Below are 24,039 nucleotides of genomic sequence, written 5' to 3'. Positions count from 1 at the left end.
TGACCCTTTCTACGCACAAGTTCCTGTGCTCACTGTCTCCACTTTTCTGCTCCCTTCTCATCAGACATCCGTACCCAGCCACTGGATAGACTATTCTTGTGGATGCCATCAATTCCAGTTCCAATTCCAAGGTCACTTCTTGGTCCTCACCTCCTTCATGTGAATATTAGCAGCATTTCACATGGTTCTTCTTTTAAGCTCCTCCTCCTTAATTAAGCCCCTCTGCACCCTGCCTGGCAGGCACACCCTTTCCATACCCACTTTCTACTTCTCCCTCCTTGCTCACTCTGTTCCAGCAACTTCAGCCTCCTCCCTAAACATGCTCCTTCCTCAGGCTTTGTACTTGCTGTTCTCTCTGTCTGAAATGTTTGGTCTCCAAGTATCCACTAGTTTATTCCCTCACAACCCTCAAGTCTCTGTTTATAGTCAGACCACCACCTCCTACAACTCGCTTTTTCCTTCACCCTACTTTATTTTCTTGTCAAAGTCTGTATCAGTCCTCCTAGTGTATGTTAATTTAGATTCAGAAGGCCAGGATTTGGTTTTGTTTACAGCTCCAGTGCCTGGCATATAGTAACCACTTAATAAATTCTTGTTGAATGACCTCAGTAAAACATGCGGACAAGTCATAAGTTCACAGTGAAGAATGCAGAAATGGTGTTCAGAGTTGGAAGAAAGTAGAAGGCACCGCAGGGAACAATTATAAAGGACAATTAAAAGTTGCATAAAAGCATTCTTGACTTCTCATCCCCCTCATGTTTCCCAGGATTTATCTCAGAATCTCCATTCCTTAGAGAAGCTACCTTAGGCTGGAGAACACTGATTTTTAAATAGCCCTGCTAGGAAATTTCTCCTAGAGCAAGAAAGGTGAAGGGTATGGCCTTGCTGATACTGGGAGTGTTAAGAAGTATAATTGGTTGTGTAAGACATAATGCCAGTAAGGGCACAGCAGGAATAACAGATGATGTGGCCCAGGCTGGGCAGGAAGCTCCATCCATGAATGGATGAATGGATGAGATTCTAGAACAATGGAAAGAACCACAAATGTTCTATCATGCTGATGGAGAACTTGATAGTATTTTCATAGCTAACCTTAAATGTGAAGACCCATTACATGGACAAAGGATTGGATTTATTTGTGTGTTTGAGAAGGAGTAGAATTAGGACTAGTGAATACAGTGTTCAGTCAGCCAGATGACTCTTCATTCTGTGATCCTTTACCCCAAACCTCTGGGGCCAGTTGGATTACAGAATTCAGAACCTTCTAATTTCAGACAGAAAGATGGTACATAACACTACCAAATGGGTCTGACATAGCATGAAGTAATCAAACATGTTACCATTTCTGCAGTAGACATATGAACATTCATAGTAAGTGGGATGAATAAAAAGTTCATAAATAGTCTCACATAAATTGAGTTTGCCAAAAACTTATGAAAAAATGTTTGATGTCAGAGGTGTTTTGGATCTCCAAATTGTAGACAAGGATTTATGGCTCTGAACTATAAAACTATGAATAAAGGCAAATCTGTAATAATACTTGTTCTCAGCGTTTGTGAACTCTATTATCCCTGTTAGGGAATTCATTATACCCTCAGGTGGAAAATAGGAAATGGACACTAATAATTGAGAATTTGGATGTAAACACTTAATTCTTAATTTTTCTTTGATCAGCATTACTAGGAAATTTGTTTTTAGTAACTACCTGCAAATGCTGAAATATATATTTTATTGAAGTCAGCACATTTTTTTCCTTTTTTACTATGATCCACTAGCTCTCTGATGGTCCCATTCTTGTCTCTCTTAAGCTAAGTGGTTGTGCATGGTCCTTGAATCTCATGTGAATGTTAGGGACACAGTAATAGACCATAACTACTGGTAAAGTATGCTGTGAGTTCTTTTTCTTTATTAATGATAGATGAAGTAGAAAGCTTTTAAAAAAATAGGAGTCAATTTAAGCTTTCTTCATAATAACATCATTTTTACTTATTTGGATTTCTATTTTTTTCCCGAATGGGTTTATGTGCAATTTCCAATAACTCTCGATCCACAGCCCATCCACCTGTTCAGCCATCTAGTCATTTATCTATGATATTAAAAAACAATTGCCTTTCGACTTTTTTATCTAATTAGTCCATCAACATTCTCTAGCTTCTAGTTCACGCTCTAGTACTCTGAAATGATTCTTTTATTTGGCCCTTGTGAAATGAAAATATTAAAAAAATTAATAGAGACCATAAAAAATAAACCCATGTACAAACTCAATATAGAATTAAGAGTATTTCTGCCCTAAAAACAACACATGAATTTAAGAATACATTGATTACATCTAGGACTTTCGAAATGAAAGCTTTTAAGTTATCTGTGAGCATCTGATATTCTCTTACCTGCTGAAATACACTTTTTGTAACTATTCTTCATCTCATTTACCTCCCCCATACATTTGGAAAACTTTAATGTGGCCAAATGGAATTTTATCAAAATGTTCATCCCTAGGCCAATGTTCACCCCTTTGAACCAAAGAGGTTAATTTTTTAAAATAAAGTTAAGAAAAACTATGAATATGCTTTTATTTCTGATGTTTTATCCTTGCAATATATGTATTACCTAAATGTATAATGATAATAAGAAAAAAAAAAGAATATTTTAAAGAGTTGGTACTGCTACTCCTTCCCTTTTCCTCACCTGACAAATTTTAGAGGCCGATCTCCATATACTATATGACAAATTCAAGTTTAGATATTAAAGTCTAGAGATTCTCACAGGCAGACTCCTACTTTTGGATATTTTAAATTCTAAATGAAGGTCTCTGATAAAGATACTAATTCTGACCTGTGGGTTTTTCTCATACCACCAAGCAATTTATTCAGTTCTAACCTAGAGATAGCTTTAGATCCTACAGGTTGAGGGCTCAGCCTCACAAGACTGCTCCACCACCCTTCAGACACCAATGGCAAGTCCAGATTGTCATTGTACTTCTGAATCACAGGCTAGAGATGAAAGGTTAGAATAACCCCCTCTTTGGGTTCAATTAATTGGTTAAAACAGCTCATAGAACTCAAAGAAACATTTTACTTACTAGATCACCAGTTGATTATAAAAGGTTTGAACTCAGAAGAGCCCAGTGGAAAAGAGGCATAGAGCAAGATGTGTGGGTCCTTTTGGGATTTTATGGAAGCTTTATTATATAGGCATGATTAATTAAATCATTGGCCATTGGTGATTGATTCAGTCCCTCTTCTTTTTCCAGAGGTCAGGGGATAAGACAGAAAGTTTCAATCCTCTCATCACAAGTTTGGTTCCCTGATCATCCTTAGGTGACCCAAGGGCTTTCTAAAAGCCACCCCATAATATAACAGAAGACATCTTTATAACGCTCATCACTTAGGAAATCCCAAATGTTTTAGGAACTCTGTGCCAAAAATTCAGCTGAAGATCAAATACATATTTCTTATTATAAACCATAATATAACAAAGCCTAAAAGATATGAGTATTAAATATACTCTTTTAAAAAAGTATGAATGTTTATGTAATATGGCATAATTTTAAGTTTTATCATTTTTCAAAGTGATGGTAAATGCAGCCCAGCTTAGATGCCCATATTATAAAACAATAGAAGAATATTAATAGGGCTTAAATATATGGAATAAAGTACTAATTCATTATTATGATGATAGATTGTTCTGTTTATTAAAAAAGATAGAATAGCTGGGGACACCTGGGTGGCTCAGTCAGTTAGGCATCCAACTCTTGATTTTAGCTCAGGTTATGATCTCAGGGCATAAGACAGCTCAGGGTTGGGCTCTACACTCAGTGGGGAGCCAGTTTCTCTCCCCTGCCCCTCCCCCACCACATGCCTGTGCTCGTGCCCTCTCTCTATTTATACGTATAAAATAAATAAATCTTTAAAAAATTCAAAAGATATTTTTTAAAAAATTAAAAAGCTGCACTTATGTCTTATTACTGGCTTCTGCTACACATGACTATGACACAAGATTACCCTGATGGAATACTAAATCAAAGACACTTCTACTGCCCCAGTTCTTTAATTTTTTTAAAAGATTTTATTTATTTATTCATGAGAGATAGAGAGACAGGCAGAGACATAGGCAGAGGGAGAAGCAGGCTCCCTATGGCGAGCCTATGTGGAACTCAATCCTAGGACTCTGGGATCATGACCTGAGCCAAAGGCAGATGCTCAACCACTGAGCCACCCAGGTGCCCCACCACTGCCCCAGTTCTAATTTGGTAGAGATGAGGGTCATCTTAGGTTAATGGAACTCAGGGGATTGAGCCCTCTAACCTCACTGCCACCTTTCCTTCCACGGTACTCTCCCATTGTCTCATCTCCTACTTCCTGTATAGAAGCACCCCAAGACAGAACAACATTGAGAAGCCCAGGAAGAGATAGTCGTGACCTCTTGGCTCTGGGTTCACTCTGCTCGCCGCAAGACAGCTATGGCCTCCACCAACACACCCAGAATTCTGTCCTCTGAGATTGCTATTTTCTGAAAATTACTATTTCCTTATAAAAAGCCAGAGAGCTTGAATCTGCCTCCAAAGGACATGGCAGGTCTACTTCCTGACTGTGCACCAGATACTTTGATTCTCCTCTGAGCCTTAGTTTTTACTTTGCCAAGTGCAACCATCACTTAATTCCATACAATGCAATAGGAGATGCAGCTCATGTAGGAGAGGATTGTGTGCCCTTTCTGCAAATGCAGAAGTGGCGTGACCCTCATTCTGTAAGGCACAGCTATCCAGACAGGACTTTATATAGCTCAGCATCAAGTTTTAAATCACTCAAAGAAGGAATCTGCAAGGACACATACCAGCCTTTCTCCAGAGAGAGATCAATGAGCTGTGGAGACATGTTGGCCAGGAACACTTTCTTTCATCTAGATATAGAGTGTGACACACGGGTGCCAGTCTGTTATTCCTAAAGGAAGGGCAACCTTTATAATCAATTGGAGGTGGAACATGTCCAGGGGTGTGTGGAAGAGGATGGAGACAAAGCTGATGGATTATTTAGAGAATGTTTAACATTATTCAATAAGATAAAATGACAGATGAAATTGATTAAATACAGTTTTAAAACTTAGAAAGACATCCAAGGCATCAAGGATTCTAAGTATTTTTTTACAGTGTCTGTTCAGGAGACAAAAACAAAATAAATCCCAATGGAATGCAATGAAATGAGATAAAATAAAATGAATGCTCACAGGTTTCACATAACACAACATTCAAAAGGAATAAGCAAACTCTCCATGTATTTATATATTGGTAATATTATAATTAGAAAACCTAAACTGCAAAAAAAAATTACCATTTTAGGAATTATATTTAGGTATGATGCAATTTTCAATTTGCAATTTTATAGTTCTGTTACATTATTAGTCTTAAAAATTACAAAACCATAGCTCCTAAAACTTTAAGAGCATTAGAATTAGAAGTGAAATTATAATATGCATAAAATAACAAAAATGATGATGATGATGATGAGAACATTGATCTGAAGGTCCTTTTAAGGAGGAGCAAATGGTAAACAACAGCTTTCTATATAAACCAAAGAATCCAAGCTTATGTGATACCAATTTGCCATGACAGTTGTTCAATTGATAGACACTTGAATTGACTGGAAATGGCAATATCCAAGACCACATTATAATTCCACAGCTAGTTCTTTGGCATCAACAGGGTTGGTTTTCACTGAGAGCCCATTGGCTAAGGTGCACCACATCAATGGTCTGTCCTTATTATTGTCTGCCTTAAAGAAATGTCTTCTTTCCATGGGTCAAAATTCCACTCGTGACCTAGCAGCTGCCCATGATTCACACTGCTAACCCAACTGTTTATGACAAGCAGAAGCAAAAACCTTGAGCAGCACATTGGCCAGAAGGCCTGTGGAGTAGAGTCCTGAATGAGCACTAAAAAGACCAGGAAAGGGCTGGAGACATTACAGCAAGAGGGTGAAGGAAGAGTTAACAAGACAGAAGTGAAAGACATGAGGCTTTACCCCATAGCAAACACAGACAAATTTCTTTCCCTTTTCTTTTTTTTTCTTTCCCTTTTCTTTTCATTTATTTTAACCATTTATTATATCCACTATTTTTGTGGATATTTATCACTTCATCAGAAATATAAGTTAGGAAAACTTGACAATCCCCTCCCATGGAGATAAGATTTGAAAAAAATGTTTATTTGCAGTAGATGAATAATTTCAAAATACACACATACATAAACACACACAATATCTATTACATTGTGTGTATTTTTAACATGACCTGTGATTTCCTGAAATGGATTTACATAGAAAAATCACTAGTTCATTTCATCACTAGAGTCAAGTTATTATAAATTATTAATCGTCTAAATTGATGGGGGCCTTTCTGATTTTGAACCGAGCTATACAATTTTTTCTTTTTCTTTTTTTTTTTTTTTTACAGATTTTGTCAACAGATTTATCTCTCTATTTTTGATTTAGCTAATGTTCATGTTAGTAGTTAAAAGACTTATGTGGTCTGTGTTTATGTTTAGAGCTCTGATGTGAGAGATCTATTTACTTAAAAAATAAAGGCTTATTGAGTTATTAACATCCTGTAAAATTTACCCATTTAAAGTGGACATTCAATGTTTCTTTTAGTATATTCACAGGGTTGTGCAGCCATCTAATTCTAGAACATCCCATATATTCCAAAGAAACTTCACTAACGATCCCTCTCCTCTCCCTCAACCCCTGACACAACTAATCTACTTTCAGACCCTATATATTTGACAATTCTGGACATTTCATATAAATCAAATCATACGATATACAGCCTTTTGTGACTGTTTTCTTATTTTCAAGGCTCATTCATGGCACAGCATATGTATCAGTGCTCCATTTCTTTTTATTGCCAAATAATATCCCATTGTAATATTCACATTTTATTTATCCACTCATCAGTTGATGGACATTTGAGTAGTTTCCATCTTTTGGGTGCTGCCATGATCACATGTGTACAAGCATTTGGGTGGATGTACGCTTTTACTTCTCTTTGGTATAAACCTAGGAAGAAGTTCCTGGGTCCCACAGTAACTCCAGGTTTAATTTTCTTAGGGGATGCCTAACCGTTTTCCAAAGTGGTTGAACCATTGCCACATTCCCACCAGCAGTGTGAGAGGTTCACAAGTTCTCCTCATCTTCCCCAACACTTGCTATTGTCTGCTTTTTTTTTTTTTTTTGTACAGCCATCATAATTAGCATCTGTCTCTTTGGGGTTTTGATTTACATTTCCATGAAGGATGATGATACAGAGCATCGTTTCATATGTTTATTAGCCATTCTACTTGCTTAAGACCATTCTCCATTTCCTCTCCACAAAGACATACAAATATTACCTAATTTCTTTTATGTGCCCTATATTAAAATACACACTCTTAAATTTCTTCAGTACTGATCTCCATTTTGGGGTCCTTCCACACATACCCTGTCCCCCCTCCACTACACATACATATACACTCAGCACATGCTTTCACAAATGATTTCTTTTAAAATTGAGTTTGATGCCTTCTCACAGTTGCTTCTAAATCAACCAGACTTCAGCAGCAAAACCAAGTAAGTTAATTGCTATTTGTCAAATATAATAACTGCCGACATGTCTTGGTCTAAACTTTGCCATCAACTTCAAATCTGTTGTAGAGACCAATACGTAAAACATTGTGAAGACAATCTCTTCCATCTTTACCTCTCATGACTAGTCTATGACTATCCATTATTTACCTTAGAATCCCAAACTTTTAAGAAGCATTTCTCATTTCTCTAAAGCTTCACTATCACTAATGGGAACAGGAGTAATGTCTTGAGAGTGGAATCCTGAAGCAAAGCAGGTGGAATTCCCTTGCTTAAAAGGGTCAGAGTCAGTATGGAGAGCATTATAGTGAGAATGAATTGTGGGGAGCCTCTGGCTTCTAAAATTTGTCACTATCTTAAAAATCCAGGCTCTAGCAGAAGCCCACACAAACTTAAGATTTTGTTAATATGACGTTATACAAATCTAGCAGATCTCGATCTCCTCCTCTAGCAGATTATAATCATGACATTGTTTAAGAATATCCTAACAAAACTTAAAGTGACCCCTTAAAAATACCATCTTGCTTGTAAAGGAACAGCTTATATAGAAATTGTTTTCAGCCCATATAAGCTACATGATGTTATTTTTAATGGGTAATTTTAAATATCTCCTCCATAAAGTATATCCTGATCCAAAACGGTTTTACTACAAACTTTGCTAAGACGTCAAAAACTATTTTTAGCAAACGCTGAAGAGAAATTAATAATTGCTCAGATAACTTTACAAGTCTCTACAAATTTACTGGAAGGTACCTCAATGTTTAAATCCTTTTCAAAGCAAAAATATCTTTGGACAGGCTACTTTCTTGGCTCTTAGTTCTGATTCTTTGATGGGGAGCTGGAACCAGAGATTCTGAGGGTGAGTTTCTTCCATTTTTGAACATGAAGCTTTTGAGAAAGGATTTTCTAAGATTTAAAAAACATGTCTTGGAACATGGCAAGATGAAGAAGAAATGCAAAGATCTTTTCCATCCTACGTTCACCTTATGATTTTACATCATTCTTGGAGAACTAAGTTTTGGAAAGTGAATTTCCTAATATCTGAGGTTTCACATCTTTCCCTAACCTTGCCTTTGAAAATCATTTTAGAAGAGAGAGGGAAAGTTTGCATTCTTGATCTCTAACATCCTGGCTAACATGAGCTTGTCAGTATCTGAGCTGACACTTAGAATTTTCTGACCCTCTATAATTAGTAGAGGCTGTAATCTGCAAATAGCAAGTTTGTATAGGTATACCTCCAAAGTATATATCCAACACACCCATTTCCTCTCCTTTCTGTCACCTTCCCCCTGGTCCACAACATCACATCTTTCACCTGGCCTACTATCCTAATTTCCTAACTTGTTTCTCAATACCACTGTCCAATTTATTACACATTTGAATTAATAATCTTTTCATTACATGAATCACATCAGGTTATTCCCTTTCTAAGAACCCTTTTGATGATTTTTCTATTGCATTCATAATAGAAGTCAATCTCTTACCATGATCCACAAGGCCTATTTCATTAATTCATCTCATCACCTTCGTCTTTCTTGGAGTCCACCCGATCTTTTTTGTCATATTATCTTGAACTTCCTACATCTCTGCCTGGCAGGCTCATATACTGTGTGGCCCCTTAGCATAGCCACTCTCACAAATTCTTCAAGTGTCAGCATAAATGTTGCTTCTTCAGAAAGGCCTCCTCTGACCACACTTTCTAAATGAACCTCTTCTGCTTTTTGCTTTGCAAAAATGGCTCATTATTTTCCTCATAGTACTAATTTGAACCTATAATTTAAAATTGTGGGTTTTTTAAATTGTCTGCTTCTCTAACTAAAGGGTAAGAACCATATAGCCAGAAAATTTGGCCAGCACACAGTAGGACAAAAGTAATTTTGAATAAAATAATAAATAAATGAATCATCTATTATGTCTTACTGCATATTAATTACTCCTTCAGATCACATTTCCTACACTTTCTCAGGTCCCATTAGCCATGATTCTATCTAGTTTGTCAGCTCTTGTGCCAAAGTTTCTGCTATAAAAAGACAGAAGTAGGAAGAGAATTTCTTTGTGTTTTTTTTATAGACATTGGTGGCTCAATTAAAGGGGTAAATGGTTGGATAAATTCATTTAATGCTGCAATGTAACAATGCAGTCCAAGAGGCAATTTCATCTAGGTATTCAGCAAATACATTATTACATAACAATAAACCTTCCTCCCTTACCTCAATTCTTCAGTTTTACTTTCAATCTTTTATAATGGTCACTTCCTTCTACACTAATAACGTCCTACTTAAATCTGAACATACAGCTCACTTAAATATAAATTATGGAAACAGGAACGTTAACATGGCATGAGGTGCTCTCCAATTTAATGCATAACCTTCTAAAGCCAAGCATTGAAATCCTTTCCCTCTAATTGCAGATTTAAGCTGGGCAGAAACCAGACCTGATTACCACGTGCTTGCACAAATTAGAGGAGTAGTTATCCTTTCTCCTGGGTTATCAAAGACTACCTGTCTCAAAATAAAATAAACCTGTAAATTAAGTTAGACAATACTTTAAACATAACCCTTCCTAATGTCACAACTGATTTATTAAATTAAAATGTCTTAAGCCCACTAAACAAAATTTTGATAGGCTACACTGCACACTATGGGGTTTGAGGTACAGTTGCCAGAGCCACATTATCTTGCCTACAAGGCCCTTACCACACTGGACTGCCTGTGAAAATCCTAGTCCAACTCCAGTCTCCTTGTCATAAATCCTCTGGACAGAATTAACTCCTGCCCCCAGTTTCTCCCACTGCATATAACACCATACTCGGCTAGGTTGTTAGCTCAACAAAGACAGGTCTGTCACCAATTGCACGAAGTGTCTCTTGTGCATAGTAAAAACTCCATATGGAATGAGAATAATTACAAATAATTTTACATAGCCAAAGACTGCCAAAAAACTAAAGGCCACTTACAACAGAACAAAACAGTGAGAAGTGGAGTTGTTTTTGGGCCCCACTATCTTCTCCAAGAACCACAATCCCATCAAGGTCAAAAAGCACAAGTATTCCCAATCAATCCATACTTCTTTCCTCTAATTAACAAAACTCTTATTGTTCAAGCTCCATAGGGCCTCATTGGCAGCTGGTGATACTAATGCTACTGCCTACCTGAAAATAAAAGAGATAAGGACTGCCCATTTCCTGCCATATTAACACTATGCTCTGTGAGCCTTTTGGAGAGATGTTTAGCAGAGTAAATGTTGGTTTATCTCACCTTCTGGATATAGTTGAGTTCGTTTTTTGAAATGATTTTTCATATGTTTTGGGCTGTTCAGTGATAACAAGTCTAGATTTCTTTTTAGAGAAGCGTTTCTTATTAACAATTGTATGTGCCTAGTTCCAAGCATATGAAAAAAAAAAAACACTTCTTCTGACTCATGACAAAACCAATGGGTCACTTGTCTAAAAGCATTAAAACAGGAATTCTTTTGCATAGCATGATGTAAATAATGGAGGGGTGGACTGTGTGAACATTCTTGAACAAGTTTTCCCTTGGACTAAGAATCAAAACATTTTACCTAACCAAAAAGTAATTGAATCACAAAAATGCCTTGTATCCACTGAATACATTCTTAACATGCTTTAACAATATGTTACAATTGTAGGTAGTCATGATCAGGAAATCATTTATATTAAATGATAGAGGAAGAACGATTGAGCATTTGGCATGTAGATACTGTGTTGTATACTCTAAATATATTATCTCACTTAGTGTACACAATAATGCCTCAAGAGAGATATTACTATTTCCATTTTGCAGTTTAGGACACTATGGCTTTCTATGACTAGGCGGGTAAGTGGAAGAACTAACATAAAAATCCTCATGTTTTCCAAACCACATCAATTAGAAAGAGAGCAGACCTTTTTAAGACTTTTCATGGATGTGTAGAAATTCACCAATTCAAGAAATACATTTACTCAATCATAGGAATCATCAGGACAAAGCCAGAAAACACAAAGTTACTACCACTCTATAATCAGAACCAAAGAGAAATTATAGGATAAGAAATATTCTTACAGGATTTACAACTTTAAAGATAGTCAATCTGTGAATTCCAAATCAGGTCAAGGAACAGTGGAAAGTAAACATTCAACTATATCATGAAACCATTCAGGTTTCTTTCTACCATGCTAAGACATTCTGCTAATTACACAGGTTATTTTTAAAGGCTTAATAAATTTGGGTAATAATAATATTATTTACTTTTTTTAGAAATTGCTCTTCCCTACCTAACTCCAGTGACTGCAATGAAGGAGAATGTCAATCATGGCAGCCCTCCTCTCTGGCTGTACAACAGGGTTTGTGAATTGCTGAACAATAGTACTCCAAATCTCTGGCCACAGTGCCTGATCCAGAACTGGGCACAACTCATCTGGAGTTCTTCTTTGGAATTTTTCTAGATTGTGGAGAGTGCTTTCTCCTACTGGGCTGTGAGAATGTGAGTCACGGCTGTGACCAGTGGCCATGGGGCCACCCTTAAAGGAATAGCCTGGCTTGGAAACTAGGATAAACCACAATGGAGAGTGATGGTGGGGAGATGAGAGGGGGAGAGAGTGAGAACATGGAATCAGAGTGAGAGAAAGAGAGAGAGGGAGAAGAAGAGGAAGCAGGATGAAAGAGAACATTTATTAAGACAGATCATGAGAGATAGGCATGGACACATCTGACCAGTTCCCACAGACTGCAGTTAGAATTTCTGTATTCAGGCAATCAACACACAAGTTCCATCCCTGCCCTTCTGTGGTTTGATTATCTAACAATGCCTTTCCTTTTGCCTAAAGTATTTGGAATGGTATTTTTTTTTATTACTTACAATGATAAGCTTAAGCTATGTAGAAAAGCATGTTCATTACTTCATAACCTAAGTGCTTATTCCTGTGTCTGTGTCAAATACAATGATGTAACTAGTCAAATCAGCAAATATTTATGGAGATCAGAAAAGTGGAAAGGCACTATGACTTAATGACAGTGAGAGCTACATCAGAAATGAAGATGTGAAACATCTCATTGGGAAATAAAGACTAAAATGCAAATATCAAAATGGTTATGGTATAAAATAAAAACAGACACATCATTAGGCATTATCATAGTATAAAATTGACTAAACAAAATATGCAGATAATAAATACAGGGTACAGAGGAGGGAACAATCAGGTTGCAGAACAACATCCCATTTTAAGTGCTTGAAGTTAGTGCTATGTGAAGCTCTACTCAGATCAACACAGACTGTACCAGAAGTATAAGACCCTTAACTGACCACATCCCATTTCCAATTGATGTCTGAGGGTATAAAGCATTCCTAAAATATCCTTCCATTTACCTACAGAAAATATGATACAAAGCTTACACTAGGGCAAAGCTGGCTTCATGGGTGTTGTTTGCACACTTTGGAAGGGCTCTGTACTTCCTGTTTTGAAATTGTTTATTAATTTTTGAACAAGGGGCCCAATGTTTTCATTTAGCACTGTTTCCTGGAAATTGTGTCACTGGTCCTATATTGAAGGAAAGGGACAAAGTTTCTCTACAAATGAGTCAGACCAATGGTCTTGCTTATTAAAGCAGCTATTTGCCAGGAGGTATAATATATTTCAGAAGTTAAAGGGCAAAGAAGCACTGTCTCACCTGCCACATAGTCCTCCTTAGCTCTTAAATAAAGCAAATGATAGTGAATGATGAGAAGTCTACAGTGAAGAGCACTTGTAATCTGCCAAATCACAACACTGCCACCAAGGGGTGAGCAAAGTCACCAAAGTTTGCATCAAAAAGCAAAATCAACCAAGGGTTGGGTCAAAAAAGCCACAGCATAGTCCTGGGACATGACAAGCATAGGAAGCATCTGTTTGATTTTATGAGATACTCGGTAAAGAAAAGCTAGTTTTGGTTATGTTAAATGCATAAAATATCATGGAACAGTGGATTGGTATCAATGTGTTACCTAGAGACACAACTCTACCTCATGGAGCACAGGCTAGATGAGACTGGGTATCACTGGAGAGTTGTGTAACTGAATTAGTCAGTTTCAACAACTCCCCTGAGATGGCATCTCACCAACTCATATACTCATGTACAGAGTAAAGGCAAACTACAATGAGAGTGTCTACCTACCTTCTTGCCCTAGGATCTCCAGAGGTGCCACCATAGGAATATGCCAGCCTTTTGCTATGATTTACTTACTTCCCTGATGTGCTAGCAGAATAGTTACTCCAAAACTACAGCTCTACCAGTCTTATCTTGTGGATGCTGACCTCTCCTTACTTCCACTCTCATTCTCTAGCCCCAGCCACAAGCAAATAGGTGTACATGGTGAAATACTCATCTGTCGGGGGCACCTGGATGGCTCAGTCAGCTGAGCATCCAACATCTTGATTTCAGTGCAGGTCATGATCTCAGGTCATGAGATTGAGCCCCATGCCAGGCTCTGCACTCAGTGCAGAGTCTACTTGTCCTTCTTCCCTATGCTTCTCCCCCTGCTCATGTTCTCTCTCTATCTCCCTTTCTCAAATAAATAAATAAATAAATAAATAAATAAATAAATAAATATCTTTTGAAAGAAAAAGGAATACTCATCTGTCAGATTTGTACATTGATGTGACTGAGCTGTTGGCCCTTTTCTGGGGGAATAAACTGAGATTAGAGATGCAAGGAGGCCAATGGGAACCAGTGAGGGACATGAAGGGATATTGTAGGTGCTGGGCTGCAGTAAAAAAAAAAGATTCCTCTTTACAATTTTCCAAACTGACAGCCCTTGCTCGGTAAAAACAAAAACAAACAAAAACAAAAACAAAACAAAACAAAACAAAAAAAAAAAACAAAAAACAAACAAAAAAACCCACAAAGATAATATATAGCTAAATTTGAAGGACATGAATGACAATTTAATGTGCTTATATTTCAGCAGTTATCTCTCCTATCTTACCTGCATGGACTTTTGACTAAAATTGTATCTCTTAGGTTAACCCCTAATGAACCACTTTTAAGTAGAATACTCTCATTATCTTTAGAGTGGATGCTTATTTTCCCTTCTGTTCAGACCACTCTTTTTCCATCTACTAGTCACTGAGGTAAAGTTTCTTCTATGATAACTCTATGGAATCTAAGTAATTAATTATATGAGTTAGCGCTCATAGCAGTTTGTGCACTCAATACATGCCAGCAAATTTCATCATATTTAAGGATGTACTTACAATGATAATGGATAATCACAGTTAGTGGATAATCACAGTTCTGTATGTAAGGAAGACAACAAGCAGAAATTGTGGAATTTTGTGGTATGATGAACAAAGTCCCTTCGGATGTTAAGTTTTCTAAAGCAAAGTCATTGTTAGTGTAGGGATGTTGGAAAGAACACTAATTGGTTCAGTATTAGGGTTTGGCTTACAGTGCTGATCGTGTTTCATTTTCATTCTCCTGGTAGACCCAACTATTTGGGGCTGCTGCCCTGGGAGGGCTAGCTTTCCCCCTGAATTAATATTTAATACGTCTCTATGGAATTTCATAATCAGTGACAGAGACTTTATTTCATATATTTAAGAGAAAAAAATTTTCTTTCAATCCTGAAAAATTTACTTTAAGAAATGTGGTGTAATTCTACAAGAATCCTGGAAGTTCTTTTAAAAAATATTGATCATCTGTTTCTTGGTGACATCTGGCAGAAATCTTAATACAAATGGTGAAATTTGGACAATATCTTGAATTGAGCAAAAACAAATTAAAACAAAAAATGATTCATCTTACCTTCATACAGTCTCTGCTACTGATCTTTTGAGGTGAGTAGGTTTATCATCTCAGCAGGGTTGTTCCACTCCACTTACATGGTCTACTTTTGTGTGGTTTCCTCATCACAGAAGTTGTTTTACCAGACGGTGGTCCTGGCAAACCATCTCCCCAGTTATTCTCTGTAGCATCATAGCTTCTACACCAACCTTTCTTATTCAAACTCCAAATTTTGCCAGTTCTTAGCAACCTGTTTGACTTGATATCCCAGGTTGAGGGCTATCTAATTTTTCATTCAGGCTATAAAAGTTGGCAACCCCAGTGGTGTCACACTTAATAAAATACCAGTTTTAAAATGCCACTGTGAAATGAAAATAAACCTACCTTTCTTGTAGAATGAGTTTGTTCTCTTTCTTCCAAAAGTCTTTAAAGTCAGAGCTGAATTCATGCCAGATACTGAAGAAAACATTTGGGGACACCTCCTTCTCTCCAATTTTTGGTTTCATGAAGAAATAGGCTGTAGTCTCCAAAAAGCTGTCAAAGCACACACACACAAGCATAAAAGCTATGATTACTTTCCAATATGGGATATTCTTTCTTCATCCAAATGCTGATTTCATTCATGCAGTTATTGTTACTAAGAAGACTCAAACTCTTCAAGCATGAACAGTAGTCTCTTACGGTTTCATGTTAGAGTTTTGGATACAGATATTAGCAGCTGATAAGAATCATTCACATACTGATAACTATCCTTGATTCAATTCCATTTTCAAAGTGAATCACTAAGTGCCTGACATATTTCAGAAATAAACTTGTAGTCAACTTGGGACATTTGTAAGTAATGGGTCTATACTTTTTTTCTACACTTTAAAGAAGTAAAATATCAGCCACTTGTCCCCAAACTAATATGTATTCTACATATATTTTACATTGCTTACATGTACTCCGGCTTCTTACATTGCTGAAGAAAAAAAAAAGCGAGTCCCAAGAAATGGTAAAGAAGTCTCTCATCAGATCATGGAAATATCATTGAGTGGATACCAATATACCAATATGGCAGCCAGCACTGTGACAATAGACAGATAGTGCCAGTCTTTAAAAGGTGCTGCTTCATACTACAACTACATGAAGCTCCAAAGAGTTTCAAAAGGCCTACTTCACAAAGAACATACAATTGGTAAATGGTAGCTTTATGACTCAACAAAAAGTCTTCCATTCCCATAAAAAATGGCCTGGAAAGGACTTAGGCCAATAAAACTGGTAATGTCATAGTGAGGACACCTGGGCAGCTGGTCAGTGTATGGCCAGAGTTGCTGTCATTCCAAAAAAGGAATGACAGTCCAATAGTCTTTGTGCCTCCTTCCCTTTTTTCCTACCCTGGCAGAGGGCCAGCACTTTTGCTGTCACACAAAGCTCAAGTCTGATTTACCATGAAGTAAAAATTTCTAAGGCAATTTGATTTTGCCATATTGCATTGCTTGATTAAAAATATGTGTATATACATACATACATTAACACACATTTGTGTGTATATTCAATTTGTCATATAGCTGATTTCAAATCCTTATCCTGAAAAATATATGAAAAATGTCTAATTGAGATGAGCATTAATAAAATGAGACGTGTAGGGTGAATCTGCTCAGAAGGTAAAGGAGACTGAGCATCACACACAAAATCAAGAATTCACAGCCACCCTGACTATGACCAATGGGCTAGTCTGTTCTGTTTATAAGCTTGCCTCATGGTAGTCTCTGAACATCAAGATTCCCCAGGACACCAGTTTTTAGATTCTAGGGAGAGATGGCATCACATATTTGATCAAATGTGTAGCTCCTGGGAATTACGTATTTCTCCCTAGTTAGCCTAGCAGGAAAATTGACGCAGTAAAGTCAGTCAGTCCTGAGAGTCAGGCTGTGAAGTGGATATGGTATGTGAGAATCTGGCTGCCCTGAGCTGTCGTAATGACATCAGAATGTGTCCGCAGAATGTGTTGATGGGGTGAGGACTGCCAGGAGAGTAGATGGCAGGGAGCATGAATAGTCTAAGACATATCTGGGTCATATTTTACTAAAACTGATAAAGTATACACATACTTCCATCCTAAGAAAACAGGTCATTCTCCTTATGTGCCTAAAGACTATTTATGACCTGAATGGCAGAAATTAGGTCTCAAATCCTTTATTCTTTCCCATTATTTCTTGGTATTTATACTTCATAAATTGATTATTACAGACCAAGCCAATTTGTTTGAGCAGACATGTCTAAATTGCAAGAGTTGGTTCATCTGTTCAGCCACTTAAACCATTTTGAAAGTTCTATTATGAGGCAGCAGGGTATAAAGGAGGGAATATAGGATTTAGAATGAGAAGACACAGGGTATTGAAACTTGACTCTGACTAGCTACATGGACAAACCATTTCACATCATTCTGACTCAGCTTTTTCATCTATAAAGTAGTGACTATAATAAACAATTGAATTCCGAAAAACTAATTTCCAAATTGTTCTAACACGAGACAAATTTATTTTGTACTGCATATTATTTCCTATTACATATACTGCATATTCTATATTGTATATTAAGAAATACAAATATATATTTACTAAAAATTATCTCTATACTGTAACTAATTCAATTGAAGTTGATTTATTAAAAAGTACTCATGTGATCATGTTCCCTAGAGATATTTTTGAATTACTGGCATGCATAGAGGTTTCTGATAATGGTAGTAATTATTCTAATTATTGAATAATTTACCCTTGGCTTTGTCATATATTGCCTACATAGCTTTAAGACAGCAACTTTTGAGTTTTTCAGTTTCTTCTCTAAAGTGAATAATATGTTTGCTTTTCAAGGTTATCATAAAGATTAAATGAAAAGTACTTGTGTATTATAAACTAAAATAGCAATATACGTATTAACTTTATAAAATCAAGCATTTTTCACTGAGTGCTCTTTGTGCAAAACTTAATGAATTTGTGAGACATATTAGTATCCTACAACTGAATTGAAGTCAATGCATGTAACTGCTGAGTATGATTGTCAGTGACGACAATATATATGTAGCCATTTTTTGGGAAGTGGGCACAGTGAAAGAACTTATCAACTAAGTATGACACGAAGAGTAAAGCATTATCTGAGGATCCCAAATGCTATCTCAACTGTGTTCAACCACCCCACTCCCTAGAATAAAGCAGAAGCACTTTTCAAAAATAACCAAATAAATTATAGGCAATAATTTCTACAAGTTATCAAGGCAATTTGCATACTAGAGGCATTTTTGGTTACATAATCCTGTGCAGTATTAGGTGGCAATTCAGCTAATTCAAACTTATATGACATGAAAGATACCCACTTGGATAATGGGTAGAAAGGATAGGTTCCATTCTCTCTGAATTATCCTTTTTTTCTAAATCTGAATCCAGGAGGGTCCCATCTACCACACAGCAACATAAGAACACAAAAGAGGGCAGGCATTTTATTTGGAGCCTTCCTCACTACTGGCTGTTCTGTGAGACTTTCTTGAAATGACCATGACACACTAGGAGCCAGTAAAGAACACAAAGAAAATGGAGCAATCATAGTAAGAGACAACTCCAGAGGTCACCAAACAATCAAGAACCCTATAATCAGGATTCTTAAAAAGCTCTTTCTAGAAGAGATCAGTACTATGCTTCTTTCACCACAAACACAAAACAGTATAAATATACTGCTCTGTAATACAACTGAGCTCGCCATAGAGCTCTGAAAAGATAGTTCCAGCAGAATTGTTTTGAAATTTCTCTGAATCCCCACATAAAAACAGAAAGAGCACCTGAAATATTAAAAATCAAAGCTAATAGAAAAATATCTGCAAAGACACTGTGTTCAATATCACCACACACCTCAAAATGCAAACAGGGGAGACAAACCATTGATAACACAAAACCCAACTAGTAACATTGTCTGTATAGAAAGAGGCAGAGGAAAGTGACGGGGGACGTCCCTAAAAGCAGAAGAATTCCTGAATCACAAACAGGCACTCCTGAAAATTGTTTAAGGGACACCTGAGAACTGTAGCTGAAATGGGAAGGGGTTTTATACACTTTAATGCATGGAAGAGGAGAAAAGATCTACAGTAAGTTCTGAAAGGGCTGGCAACAGTCTGGAATATATCAAGTCTAAGTACCAACCAAGAGAAACTCCCTCTTATGGCAAAACTCTGCATTGATAGAAAATGCTGGAAGTAGATTCAAATTGTGCAGGATAGCAAAAGGACAAAGGAAATTGAAAATGCAGATATATTAGAGGGCAAAATTTGCAGGCAGTATGAGGTCATTTTTTTTTCTTTTTTACCATTGTGCACAAGTAACAAAAGGGAAAGCTTAGAGCAGTAAAGCTACAAATGAACTAAAATTGAAAACATAAAATATCAAAATATGTATGAGCAGATAAAACAATACTTAAAAATTTATAACTTTAAAATACTTATAATTAGAAAAATAGAGGTATAAAATGAATAATGTGGGCATCTAACTCAAGAAACTAAAAAGGAACAAATTGAACTTGACTAAGCAGAAGAATGGAAATAATACAAAGAGCACAAAACAAAGAAATGGAAAACAAACCTTACAGAAAATTAGCAAGATCATAAGCTGGCTTACTGAAAAGTTTAATAAAATTGATAACCCTTTACCAATAACTTTAATAAACTTTAATAGTTATTTAAATAAATAATAAATTATTTTTTATAAACTTGTTAATAAAAAATACCCCTTCCCAAATACTTATAGTCCAAATTGTTTCACAGGTACATTTACAAACATTTAATAAAGACATAATGCCACTTTAACACTGACTCTTTCAGAAAACAGAGAGCACATTCTCAATTTATTTTATGAGGCCATAGTTACTCTGATGTTGATATCAAAAACTGAAAACAAATGAAAGGAAAAAGGGAAGGTTTATAGACCAATATCCCTTGTGAACATAGGTAGAAAATCATTCATAAAATATTAACAAATTGAATGGAGCAATTTCAAAACTGCATACTATGTCATGTACAACTGGAGTTTATCCCAATACAAAATTGTTTTAACATCTGAAAAGCCATCAATGTAACCTGTCACATGAGCAAAGAAGAAAAGTCACATTATTTCAATAAATGGAGAACAAAAATTGGAAAAATTCAACATTAATTCATTATTATAAAAAGGATAAATTCTTCATAAGATAGGGATAGTACACAATTAGATAAATGACATCTGTGAAAAGCCTATAGTTAATATCATTCTCAAAATTATGCATATGATTCCATTTATATGAAGTTCGAGTATATACAAAATTTATCTATGTTGATAGAAGTCAAAATAATGATTGTCTCTTCAGAGGGGTGTTGAGTAAACAGATTGAGGCAACAGAGCTGTTCTGAATCATGTTTGAATGGTAGCTACTCATTGAACTTGTTTTATTATATACATTATGCCTTGATGAACAAAGAAAGAATGAAAGAAATAAAAAAAAAAACAAAAAAAGAGAGAAGGAGAGTAAAAAGAAGAAACTGAAAGGAGATTGTGATTAAGTCCTATGTTTAATAGTTATTAAGAGAAAAAAGAAACCAGGGATAAAATAATGGCTCTATAGACCAGTTGAGAACCTGCCAGAAACAGACCTATAAACAGATGAAAACTGTTGGCTAATAATTTAAAGACAAGCTAAAAGAAATTAATAAAATAATAGAGGCTATAAAAAAACACAATTTAAAGTAGAAAAACTCAGAAATGAGGTGATAGAATTTAGGAAAGAACCATGGAATTTAAAATATTTCACATAAAAAATAAAAAATAAATAAAATAAAATATTTCACATATGAACACTAAACTAGAAACCAAAGAGTTAATTAATAAAAAGGGCATCATTTATAGTAGAAATAGAAGATAAAATGAAACAAAAAACTTTAAATCAAAGAGAAATGAAGAAAGAAAAGAGAAAGTTACAAATATAGAAGCCAAGACATTCCCACAGATGTATTCTAGAAGGCCCTACAAAAGATAACCAAAGCAATGGAATAGAACGCATATTTAAAAATAGAATTCAAGAAAATTATTTTGAAGGAAATAAAAATATTTAAAACTACATGTTAAAAGGGCATGTTAATAATCAACCCTGAAACATATTCTAGTAAAACTACTGTATTTTAAAAAATTAGAAAAAAACCTGCTTTGGTCATCATGCAAAAAACCCAAGTTCCTTACAAAATAAAACAAAACAAAACAAAACAAAAAAACCCTTACTATCATCATATATTTAGAATATATCCAATGTCAGAAGACAGTGGAATAATATATTTAAGATACTAAAGAAAGAGTGAACCAAATGTTTTATATCAACCAAACTTAACTTTTGAGTGTAAAGGGCAGAGGACCGTTTTTAGTATGAACAAATTGAAGAAATATTGTTCTAACACCCAATTATTGAAGAATCTACTTGAAAATGAGATTCAGGAAGTCAAGACGACAGAAGAGACTCTGATGTAAGGATGGGCAGCTCAGGTTTCTCAACATGGGAAAGGATGCAGGATGTCGAATCTTACAGTTAAGAACTCTGTCCTGAATTTGAACTGGAAGTGCTGGTATGAACTAACAATGTACTTTAATTCTAGCTCTGTTTACTAACACGTCTAGTTACAGTACTAATTACAATACCAATAAAACTACAACCCAGGTTTGTGATCTCCAAAGACCATTCTAAATAATGAACCCAGTGCTGCTTCAAGAAATAGCTCAATCCAGGACGGGGGAAAAAAGGTACAAAATGAATCTGGAATGTCCTATCAAAGAAGATAGTAAGGAAGGTCCTATCAAAAATAACTCAGAAGTGAACTTAAAGATGGGATATTTTGTATTAGTAAGAATAATAAGTGTAAAGAACTGAAATCTCTAAAAATATATTTCATTCAATGAACTCATCATAATGCTTAAAACTTTAAAAAATATATTTACCTAATGTTGGAAGATGCTAGATAACCACCTCATTATTCTGAAAACTGGAAAACTAAGGAAAAAAGAACATTCATTTCCCATATGAATCAAATCACTGAATAGCTCTATGCCAAATGAGAGAATGTTTTTTCTTCTATAACTGAGAAAAATGACAAAATTGTCACCATTTTACAATTCCTTATAAATTAATTCATCTATACATTGATTGTCAAAGGCTAGTAATATCACAAAAAAAAAAAGACAACCAAAATGATATACTTCCACTTGGTAACATACCACAATTTACAAAATAATTGTCAAAATATTCAAATCGGAAACTGACTAAGCATCTAGAGCTGTTTACTAATCTTCAAGAAATATAGGACAGAGGATCATGTTTACCTGCATTAATAGGATAAGATCAGGAAAATCCAGACCTTAGAGAAACACCATACGACTGCTATGGACTGAATGTTTGTATCCAAAATTTTCACATGCTGACAACCTAATCCTCAGTGTGATGGTATTTGGAGATAGGACCTTTTGGAGATAATTAGGTTTATATGAGGTATTGAGCATATAGCCCCCCAATGATGAGATTAGTATTCTTATGAGAAGAAGAAAGCAGAGCTATTCCCTGAATGTCAGTCTCTGCCATGTGAAGAAACAAGAAGACAGCTGGTCTGCAAGCAGGAAGAGGACCCTCACAGGACACTAAATCTGCTGGCACCTTGATCTTGGACATTCCAACCTCCAGACCTGTGAGAAATAAATGCTTATTATTTAAGCCACCCAATATATGGTATTTTGTTACAAAAGCTAGAACCAAGCCAAGAAAAAATGATCTAGTTTCCTCAATAAATAAATTTCAAGGGGAAAAGAAGTATTGAAGAGGAAACTATTATAAAGACTTAAAAGATATAATCTAACTATAAAGATTGGAATTTCTTTATATCCTGTTTCAAACAAACTGTAACAAATTAAAAACATTTATAATATATACAAACTGATTAGATTTTTGAAAGAGACTGGGTGTTTTGTAACATTAGGGGTTCTTATTATTTTTAGGGGTTAAAAGTGGTTAGGTTATCTCTTTTTTAAAAGATTTTTATTTATTTATTCATAAGAGACACACACAGAGAGGTAAAGACATGGCAGAAGGAGAAGCAGGCTCCCTGCGGGGAGCCCGATGTGGGACTTGATCCCAGGACCCCGGGTTCACGACCTAAGCCAAAGACAGATGCTCAACCACTGAGCACCCAGGTATCCCAGTGGTTATGTTCTTTAAAAGTTATCTTTCAGAGATACATACTAAAATAGACATGGATGAAATTAGATCTGTTGAGGATTTGCTTCAGAAATACCATGGGAGGGCCAAGTTGGTAGGGGTATATATGAAACCACATTGGTAATTGTTGCAGTTGGGTGATGGCTACATGGTGGATCACTGTACATTCTTTAACTTAGAACATGTCTTCACTTTTCCGTAATGAAGAATTTTTTTGAATTACAAATACATATACAAAAGGCTAATACAAAGAATGGCTATTATAAGCACCTTTCAAAATGGCATTCTAGAAATATTTTTAAAAGGTTAGAACATTGCTTGAAAGACCTCTAGTGGGTAGCATTTTTGACTATGAGTTATGTTCCACAGATAATCAAAACAGACCACTTTGATTTCCTTATTTGAAAAGGGGCCATACCACA

General features: G+C 35.8%; 1 protein-coding gene across 1 annotated transcript in view; it reads right to left on the bottom strand.

The window, feature by feature from the left end:
• FMN2 (formin 2) overlaps positions 1–24,039 on the bottom strand; it is a 363,009-nt gene that overhangs the window by 15,110 nt on the left and 323,860 nt on the right. Inside the window, 1 exon segment of the mRNA XM_055323458.1 lies at positions 15,755–15,904. Within this exon segment, the coding sequence (XP_055179433.1) occupies positions 15,755–15,904 (150 nt within the window).

The sequence above is a fragment of the Nyctereutes procyonoides genome, unplaced genomic scaffold, assembly GCF_905146905.1.
Source record: "Nyctereutes procyonoides isolate TBG_1078 unplaced genomic scaffold, NYPRO_anot_genome, whole genome shotgun sequence".
In the NCBI taxonomy this organism is placed as follows: Eukaryota; Metazoa; Chordata; class Mammalia; order Carnivora; family Canidae; genus Nyctereutes; species Nyctereutes procyonoides.
This window is presented reverse-complemented; position numbering and strand designations above follow the sequence as displayed.